Below are 16,265 nucleotides of genomic sequence, written 5' to 3'. Positions count from 1 at the left end.
CATCTCTCACGACAGGCCCCGACCACCTTACAGCCACAACTCCAATCAGCCGCCTCGACAATGGAAGCCCGGAAAATGGAAGCCTGGAAAATGGTCCACTCAGACTCAAAAACTCTTTTGTTAACAGAACATAGTTCTCTGGATGTTTGGAAATTTGGCGGCACTTAATGAAGCATAAAACTCATCCAGTTTCAGGGAGATGAATTTGTCTTGTAACACCATGTAGCACTGGAAATCAACCTGTCCAAAGTGCAACTCCTGTTTCACTGCCGCTGAAGTGTCCTATCAATTTTCCCCAAATCACAAAACCATTGACAGAATTGCTCATTCAGGTCATCCAATGATTTCTCATATTTTTCCACATTGTTGTGGGTCTCTTTTAACATAGCTAGTGTGGGGAAAAGAGCAAATGATTAGCCTGTCATATGCTTCGAAAATAAAACCAGCTTGGTTTTGAAGGATCTGATGTTTGCTTGCGTTTCATGCACAGACTGGGTTTTCCCTTATAGCTTCACATTCAGCTCGTTCGTGTGTGTCAGTATGTCCACAGTAAAACTAAATCATGTTACATCATGTTGCATTCATTTTGGTGATAAGAGATGTTTTGCGATAGGAACGATAGTTATGCGGCTTGCTCTGTACTTAAATGTCCTACTGATTAAATAATAACGAATAATAATAAAAGAATGATGTAGATTCAGATCAGATGCATGCACCCAGAATGACCTCTTCCAGAAGGTTGCCTTTCTGTGTTAGTGCAAATGGGAGCAGGATGCAATTCCCTTTCCGTTAGACTGACATTCATTTGGGAGAGCAATGGGGATTGTGGGAGATGATGAGGACCCAATTCCCTGTGTAGGCTGCAGGTGTGATGGAGGCCACACTCACTCATGGGACATATGGGAGGGTATTGTATGTAGGAGAAGAGGGGTGCCTGTACCTGGGGAGTGCTTGCACACATATACAGTACAGCAGGCCTGTACAAATAGAACTCTTCCTATTCTCTGTACCGGAGGCAAGAATGTCCTGATTTTGCCAATTTCTTTATGGTTTAATATACAGTAGGTTTCACATTTTCTACACAGCAGTGATTCCTTATTGTGCTGTTTTTGGAACAATTGCTTTGAATGATTCAGTCTGACTTACTATACTCTCAAGATTCTGAGGTGTTTGCAAGGAGAGTTGTCAGCACTGGCTTATGCAAAATCTTTATATTGGCCTCTTGGGCAGTTACGATTAACCAGCAGTCACCTACAACGTATAACCAATTTTGGTGGAAAAACAGAATCTTCAGTCTCCTTGGTTTTCTGATTCTAAAGGAAATAAATTGCTTTCTGATTTATTTTCCTACTTTCATGTCATCTGGAAAAGTAATTATAGATTAACTAACTTAAAAAAAAAAATACTCATCAACTAGTCCCTGAATCATCTTATCCCCTAATGTAGTTTACAAACTGTGCTGCCCTGAGATATAAGTGACTCAGCCTACTAGTTTTTCATGATAAAATTGGTAGTTTGATGCTTTTTATGTTGTTTATTGCAGAGCTAGATTTCACATTTAAGTGCTTTACAGTGGCAATGTATGAACTCACTTTACAACAAGCAACAGTTCCATCCATCCATCCATCCATCCATCCATCCATCCATCCATCCATCCATCCATCCATCCATCCATCCATCCATCCATTTTCTTTAGCTGCTTATCCCACTAGGCTCGCTGGCATGCTGGTGTCTATCCCAGCCATCTTCGGGCAGTAAGCAGGGTACACCCTGTACTGTTTGCCAGTCAATTGCAGAACACACAGAAACAAACAGCCATTCACACACACAAACACACCTAAAGGCGATCTGGAGTGTCCAACCAACCATGCATGTTCTTGGGAATGTGGGAAGAAAACCATGCAGTGTACATAGAGAAGACCCACGCAGGCACGTAAACTCCACATACGAAGGTCGGTGCTGGAGTCAAAACTGCGACCTCTGAGCTGTACATGCTAACCAATTGGCCACCATGCCGAGCAACAGTTGGCGGGTAAAATTTGTGAACAACTAATCAACAGTATCCGGTTATTTCTTATTGTACCGGAAAGTGGCCAAACTGGGACCTCCAGTTAGAAAAAATAGCCATTCAATGGAAGGGACAATAATGGTTTAATAATTGTAAGTCAACTTAATCATGTTCTTACCAGTACAATATTATGGAGTGCAATTTTTCCCTGATTGAAAGACACAATACAGCAATTGATGTTTTTCCTGGGGTAAAGGGAGGTGGGGGGGGGGGGATTAATTCGTTTAAGCGGGAACAGAAAGGACGATTTGAGACATGGGTGTTTTGAGATACGAGTATGACGACGGAACAAAGACGTATCTCAAGGCACAACTGTAATCTGACACACTCGCGCACATGCACTTGCCAGTAGCACACACAAATGGCGTCCTGGTTTGTCCCCAAGCCTTCGTGGCCAGCACGCTAAGCAAGGGTGATTAGAGCGGTTAGTGAATGTGTAAACGCTGTTTCAGCACGAGACATCATCCACCGACAAGAGAGTGACGCGTGAGCATCCGAGCAACAGATGCCCCCACCCCCAGCCTAGTTTAGCCTGACGCCTCCGAAATGCGGCCATCTGTCAGGTTCTGTTCAATAATTCGTTGGTCGAACGCCCGCTCCCTCACGAAGTTGCGGACGAGTCACGTGATCTCCTTCAAGTTGGCCCAAGCAGTGCGCGCATGCAAGCTTCTCGCATGCGGGACCCCGCGGCGTGCACTTGGCAAAGTTGAGACCCACCACCCCCACTGCTTTCGTGCACAAAAGGATCAATGTGGGGGCACGTGCGAGGCGCGAGACCCCCGAGAGTACAATGTGGACTCCCACTGGGCTGAGGCTCGCCACGCACGGGGGTGCCGGGCCTTTATTATGCCACCACAAACTGTGAAAACTCTTCAATATGGACAGTGTAAAAACAACATACTGTCATGGCACAGCCTTGGTTTTTATTGTAACATTGGGACTTTGAAAAGGTCTTTTAATAAAGTAAGTCCCAAATTTGAAATTCGTATTATAGGTTATTTGACACGTGGATAGAAAACACAATGAACGCAACCACAATTTTTCATGCAACGCTGTAGAGGGCACAGGGGGCGACACGTTAAATCCACTTGACGCCCATTGACGTGCATAGAAAACATCTAAACAAACAAACAAAAAAGTAAATGCCATAAACGCCGTTAATACTTAAATATGCATTTGGGTGCTATGCGAGGTCTGTTGAAAACTTGTATATGAATGCGCTTGGAATTCCCAATTTTTCATCATTGCATGAGTATGACAAATTCTGCAGTAAAATTCTAAAAAATGTCCACACTTCAAATGTTCATATCGTCCTAAAAATGTTCTCACACATGATCTCTTTGTACCTGCGTTCAATGTCACCAACGAAATCTCTAACTCTGATATGACGCTTGTGGAGGAAAACAATCAAAAGTCAGGCGCATTACGCACACACCTGCTCTCCGCGCACCAAGCTGTCAGAAGCATTTAAATACGCGCGCATGGAGGAGCGTCTCCTACGTGCAGCCACAAGCAGCCAAACACTGTGTGCCTAATTAGGTGGAAAATTCCTAATCCAACCGACTAATGATGAGATAGACAATCGATTAAAATGGTTATGGAAGTACCGCGGCATTAAAACGATTTAGCTCTCTCTGTACTTTATAAATTACGATTTGACGCAGGCTAATATTTTTAAATGATTGCATTTCAAATCAAGTTATAAGTATTTGTAAGTGCACGAATGACAATTTCTCTTCTGTGAAAATAAACTCAATTTTGCTAATGAATTTATTCCTATCTTATTTGAGATTATTATTTTTAAATAATTCTTTTCACATGCAAATGCATCACAGAATATAAAATAATTTAGCCTACAACACAATTGAACAATAACGGAGGTCATGAAACATGAAAACGATCACAGAAAAAAACATTTGAACGTCCATAAATTGCCTGTTCCTATTTCCCCCTCCCGCTAATAACATGTCCCAAATGCTTGCGAAGTTACGAAACAAGTTGGTCACGTCGGGTATCGCTTTGTGTTGCTGCTTTTTAAAATCGTCATTCTCTCTCTCTCCATGTCTCTGGCTTTGTGGAGCCTCCTATAAAACAGTCATTACGCATGCACTAGGGCGTGCGCTCACAAATGTTGTAAAACTTCTGGCCACGAGACTGCCACGCGTGATTCAATGGGCTGAGGGTGTGGCGTGGGAGGGAGGTGCTTATGGGATTTAAGGCAAAAAACCCAGGCTACTCCAGTCATTTTGGGATGAAGTCTCTATTCGCCCCCACGGACAGCTGAGTTTGGCAGTAACGCATAGACTTTGGACTTTCCTTTTCTGTTATTCATATTCTTTTTTTTTTTTTTTCCTGAACACCTTGAATTCAATAAGGTGAGTTTCATATGATCCATGCAGCTCTGCCTCCAAGTTTGATATGAAAAAAAAAAAAAAAAGCTAAACTGCATTCTGCACAAAATGATAAAAGGGCAACACGTCATTGGAAATTTTTGCTTATGGTTTATATAGAATACAATCAATACAATCTATTTAATTTTTACATATTTGTTATCTGAGACTGTGTTCAAACTATAACAATAATCATAACAAATAATGACATTGTGAGTATCGAAATAAAACTGAAAAATAACCCAAAACATACATTATTACGGCTTACAGTTTTTTCAGAGAGTGGTCGGCATGTGTACATGTTTGTTGATTTTTATGCGATCCCGTTTAATCTTTGGGCTTTATCTGCTTCCTAAATCCCGTCATGTCCCAGATTGTCAGCGTCCCTACACCAACCATAGCACAACATCAGGGGACCATCGGCCACTCATTATTTTAAAGCATTTCTTTCTATGTTAATCTCAATAATTACAATGCCAGACATTTCAAATAAGATTTCGGACTGATTCGCAGATCACTTATTGAGATAAACGAGCTGTAGACATCGCGGCGCGGCGCTGAAATTGAATGTGAGTCAGGATGGAGTTTTTTGGGATTCTTTGATTGATTCTCTGCACTATGTCTTCCATCAGACCAAAATGATGACCAAGCCATTTAGAAAGAGCAGTAATATGAGTGAGCTGGTGGGCTCCCTTGCCTGGCTGGATGAAGACGGCAGCTCTCAGGATGGCGAGGGAAGCCCAGAGATGAGGGTGCACGACGTCCTGATGGAAGGAGGCAGACACTCCTGCTCCGAGCTGGGCAGCGAGGACATGGAAGAGGAAGAGGAAGAAGATGAGGGGGTGAACGGCCCCAATGGAGAGATGGCTCCCAAGAGGAGGGGCCCCAAGAAGAAGAAGATGACCAAAGCTCGCCAGGAGAGGTTCCGCGCCCGCCGTATGAAGGCCAATGCCAGGGAACGCTCCCGCATGCACGGACTGAACGACGCACTGGACAATTTACGCAGAGTGATGCCTTGTTACTCTAAAACGCAGAAGCTCTCAAAGATTGAAACGTTACGGCTGGCCCGCAACTACATCTGGGCGCTCTCTGAGGTGCTGGAGAACGGTCAGTCTCCGGAGAGCCATGGCTTCATGGAGATGCTGTGTAAAGGCCTGTCACAGCCCACCAGCAACCTGGTGGCCGGCTGCCTGCAGCTGGGCCCCACGCCGTTGCTCTTCAACAAGCTGGATGAGAAATGCGGAGGTCCGGCGTTGGGTGCCGACCGGGCTCAGGCTGGCCATCCCCTCAGCTACCCATCCCCGGGGCTCCCCAGTCCCCCTTACGGCTCCCTGGAGGCATCCCACCTCATCCACATGAAGGGATTCAAAGCGTTTGACAACTCTTGCGCTAACGAGTGCAGCAGCGGCACCCCGCCGTACGACGGTCCTCTCACGCCCCCACTCAGCATCAGCGGCAACTTTGCCCTGAAGCAGGAGCCTTCACCCCAAGAATCCGAGGGGAACTACACGAGCCACCGCGCCCATTACCTGGCATCCCACCAATACTCTGCCTCCGCAACTGCCGGCCTAGCCGGGGGGCCTCAGGGCCACCCACTCTTTCAGGCGTCCCGTTTTGAGCTGCCCCTGGATGTGGCCTTTGACTCCTTCACTTCCTCACATCTATTGGCCTCTCAGATGGGCACCATGTGAAAATATCTCTGCAGACTAAAGCCATGAATGCTGTGTACGTCCATGTATGACGACTGCCGTGGTTTACGTTTTGATGTTGTGATAACCACAGAGAGCAGCTATCTTTCGGAGGGAGGGATTCCTCATCATACATTCATCTACCTGAAAACCGCCATCTTATATATTTTATTTATTTGGTTTTGTTACAATTTGTGGTTGATTTTGGGGTGATTGCCGCTGTTGGAAGCGACGGTCGAGCATCGCAAATAATTGAACAACGGGCAGGAAACAAACTTCAACTTTCCATCCGTTTTAAATTGTGCACCGAGGCCTACAGCTGTTGACTGCCTGAGCATAAGGAAGGCAATGAGTTTATTTATATTTGTATTTAATATTTATTTTGATCATGTCTTGTTAAAAACACTGTATTCTCTCAGCACTGTTTTTTGTTTTGTCTAGGTTTGTTATCAGACAGTCATTGGCAGCTGTACTGTATTTAAGCTATTTATTTGAGGTCTTTCAGGTACTTCTTCATTGGATATCACTATTTTTTTGTGTCATGGTTGTAAATATTTTCCTGTTTCGCACTTATTTGAATAAATATTCTTTTACACTAAAATGTGCTATTTCCATAGGGATATTTTGTTTGGCCCTGTGTGATGTTATTCAATGCAGTTGTATACATAAAAAAGTACAACAAAGTACAGCACTTACAATTTATATATATATATATATATATATATATATATATATATATATATATATATATATATATATATATATATATATATATATATATATATATATATATATATATATATATATATAATACATAAATGAGAACCATGCATTACTGTACCACATAATGTTATTTTTATGTGCTTGTAATGTATCCATAGCCCATTAAGATAATAATCTAGATTTTTTTAATGGAGACCAAAAACAACTAAAACACATGCAATTTTATTCATATTAACTCATTTACCACCAGCCATTTTAGAGAATTTTGGTATTTTCAATACCCGCACCATCTTTTGTTCAATGGTTATTCATTGACCGAATCTACCGAATGATAGCCTACGCTCCTTTTTCTAGATTTTCCCATTTCATTCCATACATCAGCGGTAGAATAAAAGGTAGTTTGACAAAATTCAGCTGTTTTTCCCATCGTTGTCATCTACTGGTGGTTGTCCATCTGTAAAGATAATTCCTTGTTAGACTTTTACTCTGGAGCACATCCCCCCTGGGTACTCTTCACCATTCCCTGTTGAAAAAAAAAAAAAAAGGTAATTCACAAATATACTTGTCCATGGCAGTGAATGAGTTAAGTGGATCCTTGATCTCTATAGTCATCAATGGCAACGAATGTGTTAAAAAAAAGCTGACTGTGGCATTCCTGTATTTTTGTCATTTTTGTCCCATTTTAAAGATTGCTTCTCACCACATTTATGAATATTTTCAAAGTGGAATTTTCCACAAGAAATCTTTTGCAGGATGTGTGAGCATGCACGATGCATTTCAGTTTTCCCTCACCTTTACTAGGTCAAGCAAGACCCTGTTGTGGGCCATGGGAAACAGCACAAGTGGAACAGGTGAATGTGGCACAGGCTTTTTCTCAGTCTCTGCCACATGTCCCAGTTTCCCATCGAACTCATGCCAAAACACTGTAGGGCAAAAAGTCATTTTTCATCCATCGCACAAAAAAAAAGTTCAAATTCATTTTTACATGTTCGTTATGGCGCCTTCCAAGCAGACCAACCAAAACAGAGGCGAAAACATGGATATGTGTTTTCAAACTGGGCGTGTATTATTAGCCCGAGTTCCCAGTACATTTATATCACTTCTCTAATGTCAAAAGGCTACGTTTTGACTTTAATGAGCACGGTGAGGGACTTGATGGCTCTTGAGAGGAACAAAGAGCAGGGTGGAAAAGTGGAACGGTACAGCGCTGAGAGCAAGCGCTCGGTGTGTACGACTGTGTTTATCCTTTGGTCCTTCAGGCAATTGTGGTGGAAGGTGCCTTGGAGGCTGTCGTCCAAAAGAATGTTCCCCCTCTTCAGATACCTCTCCAATGGTTTGTCTTTTCCAGTTCAGGCAACAAGGGTGAAAGGCTGGAGGAGAAAAAGGGAATGGTTGTTTTACAGGGCGCCACTGGTCTATTGTGAGTGCAGCCTGTTCTTTCTCTTGACCTGTGACCCCTATTGTTGTGGGGTTCTCTCGTTTGGGGAGCGCAGACAGCTGGGGGAACTGCGGGGGGGCTGACGGACAGCTGGGCCAATTTGGGAAGGGAGAGCGGGAGCATGCGAGTGGGATGGCAGAGAGAAAAGGGGATCAGTGTGCTGAGGGAAAATGTAGAAGGGGAAAGGGAGGTTGAGGGCAAAAGAGGTGACTGGGGTCCTTGCTCTTCATTCACAAGTTTGTCCTCTCTGCTCTTGTGTGTCAGCCTTGGCATATAGGAGTGACACATAGCTTTGCACACAGGCAGACGTTTGGCCTGTGAGAAAGTACTTGCAGAGTTAGTTGGCGCACACTCGCTTTGTGCTGTTTTGCCAATGGTGGGGGCAACGTGCATGGATTATTCCCCTAAATCCGAATAGGTAAGCCAAGTGGGTCGACGGGAACCATCCATAATATGGAACATAACGTATGAGACCACAAGACAATTACAAGGTTTTGCATCTGTATTGTCAATTGTCATCCCATGCATTTGTATGGCCGACTCTGTGCAAATGTCCACTAGGTAAAAAAAATAAAAAATAAAAAATAAAAAAAAATACTATCAAGTAAAACGCATGGCAGCAACTCCGGAGAGTGAGCCCCCTCAAATTGTTCAAGATTATACGCACAAGTTGAGGTTGCAGTAATATGGTAAACACAATGCAATGAGGAGACTCACTCTCTTATTTATTTACAATTTAACAGTTTCCTACTGCCTTAATAATGGTATTTTATCATTTTTGGTCACATACCACAAAGGATAAAGTACAACTACACGTTTGAAATCTCTTGGTTTTGGAGGGGCGGTACCAGGGTCTCAGGCAAATGAATCACTTCTCACTCCCTTCTCGCTCCCCTCCCCACAATACTGCAGGGCTATTGCAAGTAAGTAAGTCTTTTATCACCATGGTGACAAGGGCGAAGCCGAGGGGATTGCGACTATAGGTAAGAAGCTTTGTGTTTTCAAGAAGCCTAAAGTCTGGAGACAAATTTGTTTTTTTTTCCCTTAAATGGGCAGTACCCCAAAAAGAAATCCACCAAATGTGCCAAATCTGTTGTACGTCCACCCATCCCAGGTCAACAACTACAGTATTTCTAACTTGGAGTAAGTGCCAGTTAATACTGTTAGCTAACGGTATTTTTTGTGAATACTGCAGATCTGTTTACCATCTAGACTTGACATGGTAGACATGTAGTCCTCTTTTCTCAGCCTAGCTGTGCAGTGTTGAATTTTTGTTCAGGGTAGATGCCACTCCCCTGTTATCGCACGTAATTATTTGCATGTTCAATTAATCTCCGCTAAAGGGTCATAAATAAAACAATAATGCAACCAAGAGTCAAGGAAAACACTCACTGCAGAGTTCAATTTCGACCCGAGTTTCTAATACAGTATACAATCCGATATAGATCTGATCTGGGTGACTTCCCTCAACGCACAAATTTATCCCGCTAACGAGTCAGGCAGAAAAAGCCAAACAAAACATCCCGTCATTATATACTCAAACTTATTTAATGCTTTGATTATAACCTTGACAAAAAACACCCCTTGTTCAATGAATAGAGCACTAACAGTCAGCTAATTAAACATTACTGAATATTCCAAATCATAAAGTATATAATAAACAAAGACAAAATGCACTATAATGAAGGTAGACTAAATGTCACATATGAAAGTGGCATAAATGTGACATATGAGTATATAGTAACCAAAACATAAAAATAATCCAGAAGTAATGAAATGTACTGAAATTTGACAAAAGCAGGATCAATTTAGTGAGCTCATGCATATCCGGTCCAACAAAAGTCAGAGAAACCTGGTGGGACTGGTATGATTTGGCAACATTTGAATTAGGTCAAATAGGCAGCTAACAAAAATGTACTTCTGGTTTAAATTTCACACATGATGGGTGGCTAGCCACCAAACAAAGTATCTAGAAACAAGCAGTTATGAAGTAAAATTTGAAATTGAATATCTGCTTGGTGTAATATTTACTGAATAAACAAAAATCCAATAAAAGGTACTCTGAATTTGACTGTACAGGTAGTGCTCCCAATCCTCTTCATTTGATGACCGTAATCTAAAATACTGCATAAGGTGAAAAGCTTCCTTAGAGAAGGGAGAATGAGCTTTTAGAAGTCTCCTCAGCTCCGGTGACAGCAGAGTGACACCAGGAGGGAGGGGTCGTGTCAGATACCCGCTCTCACTCTTACAAGCAACAATACGAATCTGAAACCAGTTCTGATTTTTGTCGCGAAGCTTGCTATCCATCTTCTCCGGTTATGTTTTAGTTCCCGCGTGCAGCGCATGCTTAATCCATGATCCAAACAACAGTGGCTGCCCACTGAAATGAAAAGGCCCTGATCCATAGGAGCGAGATTGAAGGATAAAGCATTGTGATTAAGATTGTATTAATGGGACCATAGGAGGCTGGAAGGCTTTAATCAGTGTCTGTGTGCCAGTAATCCCCCAGCCTTTAAGCTGGGCAGAACACAGTGATCTCCTCCCTCCTCTTGGGGCACAAGCACACACAGTGACGTGAGGGCCCATGTTTTGAGGTGGAGAACCCTGAAATGGAGAAGCCTAAGGAGCAGGTGGCTGAGGAAAGACAGAGATGTGGACAATCACAAAGAGGAACACAATTTTTCGCACAAACTTTGACAGCCTGATTTCACTTTGACTTCGCAGTAAGATTCACAGCCAGAAGGACATTGAACAACTCGTGGATAATCTAAAACGCATTACCGATGGGTGGATGCAAGAAGTGACATTGTGTGCAAGAGGAGACGGGGAGGGCCTTCCCCATCTAGGGTTCTCTCAAAGTAGTATTAGCGTGTGGAAGTTAAAGAGCTTCTAATGGGATCTGGATGCTGTCGTGTTTACCCTGGCCCCCCTTTGCCCGCCCACCGCATTGTTGAAGTTGCCGGGCTTTGGCACTTCACAATAGGCCGGGTGCGGGGACAGATGGAGGTCCCTTTTGGTAGAGGGCACAAAAAACAGCCAAGGTAGGAGGGCCAGGGTGTCTGAGAGGCTGAGCAACTGCAGGGGATGTGGGATCACTTTAAAAAAGAAGGAGGGGGAGAAGAACAGAAACAGGAAGGCTATCGTCATCCTCTGTGTAATCCACCGAATATAGTGATAGTGGAAGTAGAAGTTGCACTAAATTGCCTTTCGCTACAGCGAGATCAAGCAAGGCACTTTTGTTTTTAGTTTTGCAATTCCTGTGCTCGTATGCCTGCGTCCCTGCGTCCTAGACGCCTCATTTTTGAAGAGGATGCATAGCTTCAAATCAACTTGCGTCAGTCAGACGCAGCACTTTTTGAAATTAAAATATGAATTATCATCCATCTACCCTTTCATTCAAAAAATGTGTTTTCACAACTTGGTCCGCAATATTTGTTTTGATCTCGCAGGAAAAAGAATGTCAATCGAGAAAAAAAAGAACAGAGCTTTACATCGAATGCTGCTCACGCTGTGAGCCTCACGCCGTAAGGTAAAGATATCAAGTATATGACAAAGAGATTGTTTTTGCGACCATGTGTCAGTGAGTAACTTCAAAATGAAAGTGTCCCAATGCCAATCGTTTCACCCATTACTTGAAACACCACCTTTCCATTCGAAACATTGTCTGGCTTTCTTTACAACCAGCGGCGCGGCCAGACAGAATTCACTGGGGCACATGCTGCAGTACTGACCTGCAGTGGCCTGGGAAACATTTTAGCAATAAAAGCAAATTCACTTCAGAGCACACATGCCATATATTATTTACTATAGTAATTCCATGCTACTGTATTAATTTCACATAAACAACGTGCATAGGCCTAACTAATATGGTAATTTATTCACGTGTAGCCACTTCGGCTGATATTTCTATTACTAGTCAGGGTCACTTTTTTCAAGTACCCCCGTTGAAAATGTTTGCGGAAATAAAACAAGGAAACAAAAAATTTAAGCCTAAGAAAGAGCCCATTTTATCCACCGACAGATTCAATTTGACAAGGAGTATATTTGTTACATTTCAGCCATTCTGAAGTCTACAAAATAAGAATTGCAAATTGCACGCTCCCTCATCACAAACTAGGTCAATTTCCTCCAAACAGGTTGCTGCCAATTATTTAGTCAAAAACAACAATATGAAATGAAAAGCTGCTGTAGCGGATCTGGCACCCGGGCCTTGAGTTTGACACCTGTGCCCTACAGGCAGGCCGCGGAGCCCACTTTGAGAACCACTCACTCAGTGAGCGCGCTAGGGAAGAGTGGGTGGTGAGAATGGCTGCAAAAAGTCAGTAGCTTTAACCGACAACGTGTTTAAAACATTCTTTTGAATAGACTTAAATTGTAACTCCAAGAAAGTTATTCGCCTGCAACAGGGATGAAGCAGCAAGGAGTAAGAGAGGTAAATGAAGTCCTAACTTGCTAGGCAACATCAGTCTGTCTTCCATGCTAAGTTGGCTAACGTTATTCATTTTGTCAAGAAAACCATATTCATTTGCTGTAGGAGCTGTCGTGGGAATTTCCAGTGAGTTTCATCAGCATAAAACAATGTTGTTTACGGTCTGTTGGCTAATGGATGAATGAATGGATGGATGACAGGTGTAGCCAATGGATGGTGCAGTGGTTTTAATATGGTCTCCCTTCAGGAGGAAAACCATTTTTTTTTTCTAACATCAAGTGGTGGGCCAAAGTTTTGATGAGGTTTATTTCACAGAAAAAATTACACGGTGGACTTGTTTGTCCTTACAAAGATTCTTGGATCTTTTTATCTGTTTTTTTTTCTTCAAAAACACCTTTTCAAAAAGTGCTTTTTTTAGGCCCGAAACATATTAACTCTGAATTTTTACATATAAATTCTTTCTATTTTAATAAATTTTAGTGTGACGTTTTATAATATCTGTTGTTGGTTTTTGCTACTCTTGTAAATGCAGTTTGAAGCTTAAGCTTACTTTATCCTTTTTACTACACAATTTTTGGGACATTTTTGTTGGGCCTTTTAGTACTGCGAGTCCTGGGTACCCAACAGTTTTTAGAGGTAAAATGCACATTGAAAATGCACAATCAATGTGCTTCGCCACAATGACAAAAGAATTTAAGACGTTTCAAAGTAAAGTAATTCACTAAAATGACTGAATTAATGTACTGTGCAAAAACATTCTTAAGAAAATATCTTTTTACACTTTACACTTTTCTGATCTCTTTGCTGTGGTCAAAACCAAAGTTGCAGTGCTCTGAATGCAGCTGTGCAAGTCTTGTTTTTTTTTTAGTTTTTTTTTAACATTGCTACTGCGCTGTAAATACTCATATTTTCTATGCCTCAATTTAAATATAATCCAATGATCCATCCATTTTTTTTTGCTACTTATCCTCAGTCGAGTCGCTGGCTAGCTGGTGCTTATCACAAAACCACAAATTTACCTCAAATCCAAATAGAAGTTTACGAATACTATAGTTTACCTGTGTGATTCCCAGCATGCGGTATAAGTACAAATACAAGTATTTTGGTACTTGAGAAACACTGGTTTCGATTTTTTAATTACATCTAAAACACCTGTAAGTTCGAAGTGGTTCCAGTGCGAATAACTTTTCAACTATATTCTCACAGGGTTTGCATTCAAAAGTAAAAGATCCACCTTCTGCCCACAGAATGGTATATATAACGTATTAACAAAGAGAAGTGGAGGAAAACGAACATCAAATTGTAAGATAATTGAGCTTGCGCTCACGTTATAATAAGCGGCTAATTGTCTTGAAAGGGTTAAAGCGGGTCAGGCAGGAGGTTAAATGGGGCCGCTCGGTTGGAGACGGGTGCAGTGATAGATGCTGATGAGAGAAACAAGAGAATAGGAATGGGCAGGCGGCGGAGGAGGGTAGAGGGAGGTACGGGGTTCAGAAGCAACAGATGGGCCTGATGGAAGACCCGGGTTGTAAACCTTCGGCTCGCAACATCTGTCCGTTTGTCCATCTGCTGCGCTTATTACTGTTTACAGTTTAACTCAAGCTAATTAATTACAAAAACGACGTTGTGAGCCCTTTATGCTGTTCCTTTGTAACTGTGTATCAATTATAGCGGGAAGAAATAAATGGTGACTGTTTAATGTGTGCGCACCGGGTGTTATTAAATCACATTTATGACTGGTAATTAATTGTGCAGGACATGCAAGGTTCTGTTCACAGTGGTGCGATGTACACTGCATGCAGTTGCATATGGAGAAGGAGCGCAAGAAGGGAGAAAAAAAATGGGCATCCACAAGTTATTTTGCTAATAACTTTTGTAAATATGCAGTATCGAATCCTTTGATTGAAATGATGCCTAAGAACAGTGGCGTCGCTGAACTTGGGGCCAGTGGGGCCTGGCCTCACTATTGGGTGCTACAATTATTTATGAAAATAATTGTCATCTCTTTATAGAGTAGAAATAAATAATATTTTATCGTGAACAATAATGCCCATGATTACGACTACCAATTATGTTACCAAGGCAATTCTGTCGGAAACATTTTGCACGAGCCAAAGGCTTTGCCATAGCCCAACACAATAACTCTCTCACCGCGACTCAAATAGGGCCGTCTCATGAGCGTTTGTTGTGTGCGACGAGCCACCGAAACCGTAGTGCGCGTAACTATAACCGCTGTCAGTAGACAGCCATGGGGCCCGGTCAATGCGGCCCGAGGGCGAAATCAGCCAACTAAAACACCGGAGTGACATACATCAGACGCGACACGTAACAAACTTGTTCAGTTCTGTCCAATAGCGGCAGCAAGTCAGTTATGAGAACAACTGGTAGCAACAACTGGTAACTGTATCAAAATGACTAACACAGCTTATTTAGGGGCAGCTCGTCTGTAACACCCTACCCCGGGTACAAAGACTTGAACAACAAACCTGTAAACATTGTGCAATAAATACTTAAGAAAAACAGATCACGCATTATCAGCACTTTCAACATTTTTCTACGTTTGTTCGTCTGTTAAGTATCAGACACGCCTTTTGGTCTGCGCCAAATGAAACAGTTTTGATCCCTAGTGAAGCAAAGGCGCACGTCACGTTTCTCAGAAAATGGTAGCTGTGTGGACTTTGCAGAGCCTTCAGCGGCCATGCTTTTTTCATTTCAGAGGACGGCGTGCAGCTCGGTGCGAGCAAAAACCATGGGGAACTCCTACATCGGGAACTTTGGGGATAATTCCAGGTGAGATGTGTCGCTGACGGTCGGAAGAATTTGAAATTTTCAATCCCTAAAGGGTGGGGTTTGCCCCTCACGTTTCGAGGCGATATCCAGAAATTGTTGGTAAAATCTTTCAACCGTGGCCGGTTCTTTCTACCCTCATCGTCTGCTCGCCTGCTTGATACTTCGGTGCTGTCGGGAAAATGCAAATTTGCCTGCGGGTTCCGAAAACAATTCGGTGACATGTCAGCATCCATGGCACATCTTGAGTCCTTTTTCCATTTTTGCTGTCAGTTGGCAAAGGCATTTCCAAGTAAAGACCAATAATCATTTCCAGTTATTTCACAACATTGTTGTGCTTTTCCGACTTTCTTACACTGTAAACATTGATCTGGTCTTTGGGTAATTCAAACATTTCAGTGATTTTATTTCGGAAGTACTCCAGAAGACCAAGATTGTCGAGAAGCATTCAAAACACTATAACATTCTTTTGGTTCCTTCACTCCTTTTGACAAGCAGAACAAACTTTATTGCATATAACAGATGAATTGGGTGTATTATGACTTTATTTGTTAGTGACAAATAGGTCAAGGGTGGCTCGGTGGAAGAGATGTTAGCAAGTCCCGAGTTCAAATCCAGCTGGCTCCACCCTTTTCTATGCGGAGTTTGCTTGTTCTGCTCAAGCCCGCGTATGTTCTCTCCAGGCACTCTGGCTTCCTCCAACACTCCACAAACATGCGCCACTTTAAATTGTCCTTAGGTG

At 42.5% G+C, this 16,265-nt stretch overlaps 2 protein-coding genes across 2 annotated transcripts in view; both read left to right on the top strand.

Moving 5' to 3' along the window:
• The first annotated feature begins 4,263 nt into the window (after positions 1–4,263).
• neurod4 (neuronal differentiation 4) lies at positions 4,264–6,747 on the top strand. Its single transcript, XM_088407619.1, has 2 exons — positions 4,264–4,443; positions 5,091–6,747. The coding sequence occupies exon 2, from the start codon at positions 5,097–5,099 to the stop codon at positions 6,147–6,149; it is 1,053 nt and encodes a 350-aa protein (XP_088263745.1). The 5' UTR covers positions 4,264–4,443; positions 5,091–5,096; the 3' UTR covers positions 6,150–6,747.
• Positions 6,748–9,240: 2,493 nt separating this feature from the next.
• Positions 9,241–16,265, top strand: part of znf385a (zinc finger protein 385A) — an 89,616-nt gene continuing 82,591 nt past the window's right edge. The window contains exons 1-2 of the mRNA XM_088408291.1: positions 9,241–9,290; positions 15,453–15,526. The gene's annotated coding sequence lies outside the window, so the exon portion shown is untranslated. The remainder of the gene's footprint in view (positions 9,291–15,452; positions 15,527–16,265) is intronic.

This window comes from Hippichthys cyanospilos, chromosome 2 (assembly GCF_059441005.1).
Source record: "Hippichthys cyanospilos isolate Australia breed blue-spotted pipefish chromosome 2, RoL_Hcya_1.0, whole genome shotgun sequence".
Classification (NCBI taxonomy): Eukaryota; Metazoa; Chordata; class Actinopteri; order Syngnathiformes; family Syngnathidae; genus Hippichthys; species Hippichthys cyanospilos.
The sequence above is the reverse complement of the archived record's forward strand: the minus strand, read 5'-3'. Positions and strand labels throughout refer to the sequence as shown.

What these genes read in the sequence shown, in the direction of transcription:
- neurod4 (XM_088407619.1), top strand. Translation starts at nt 5,097, where the DNA reads ATGATGACCAAGCCATTTAGAAAGAGCAGTAATATGAGTGAGCTGGTG.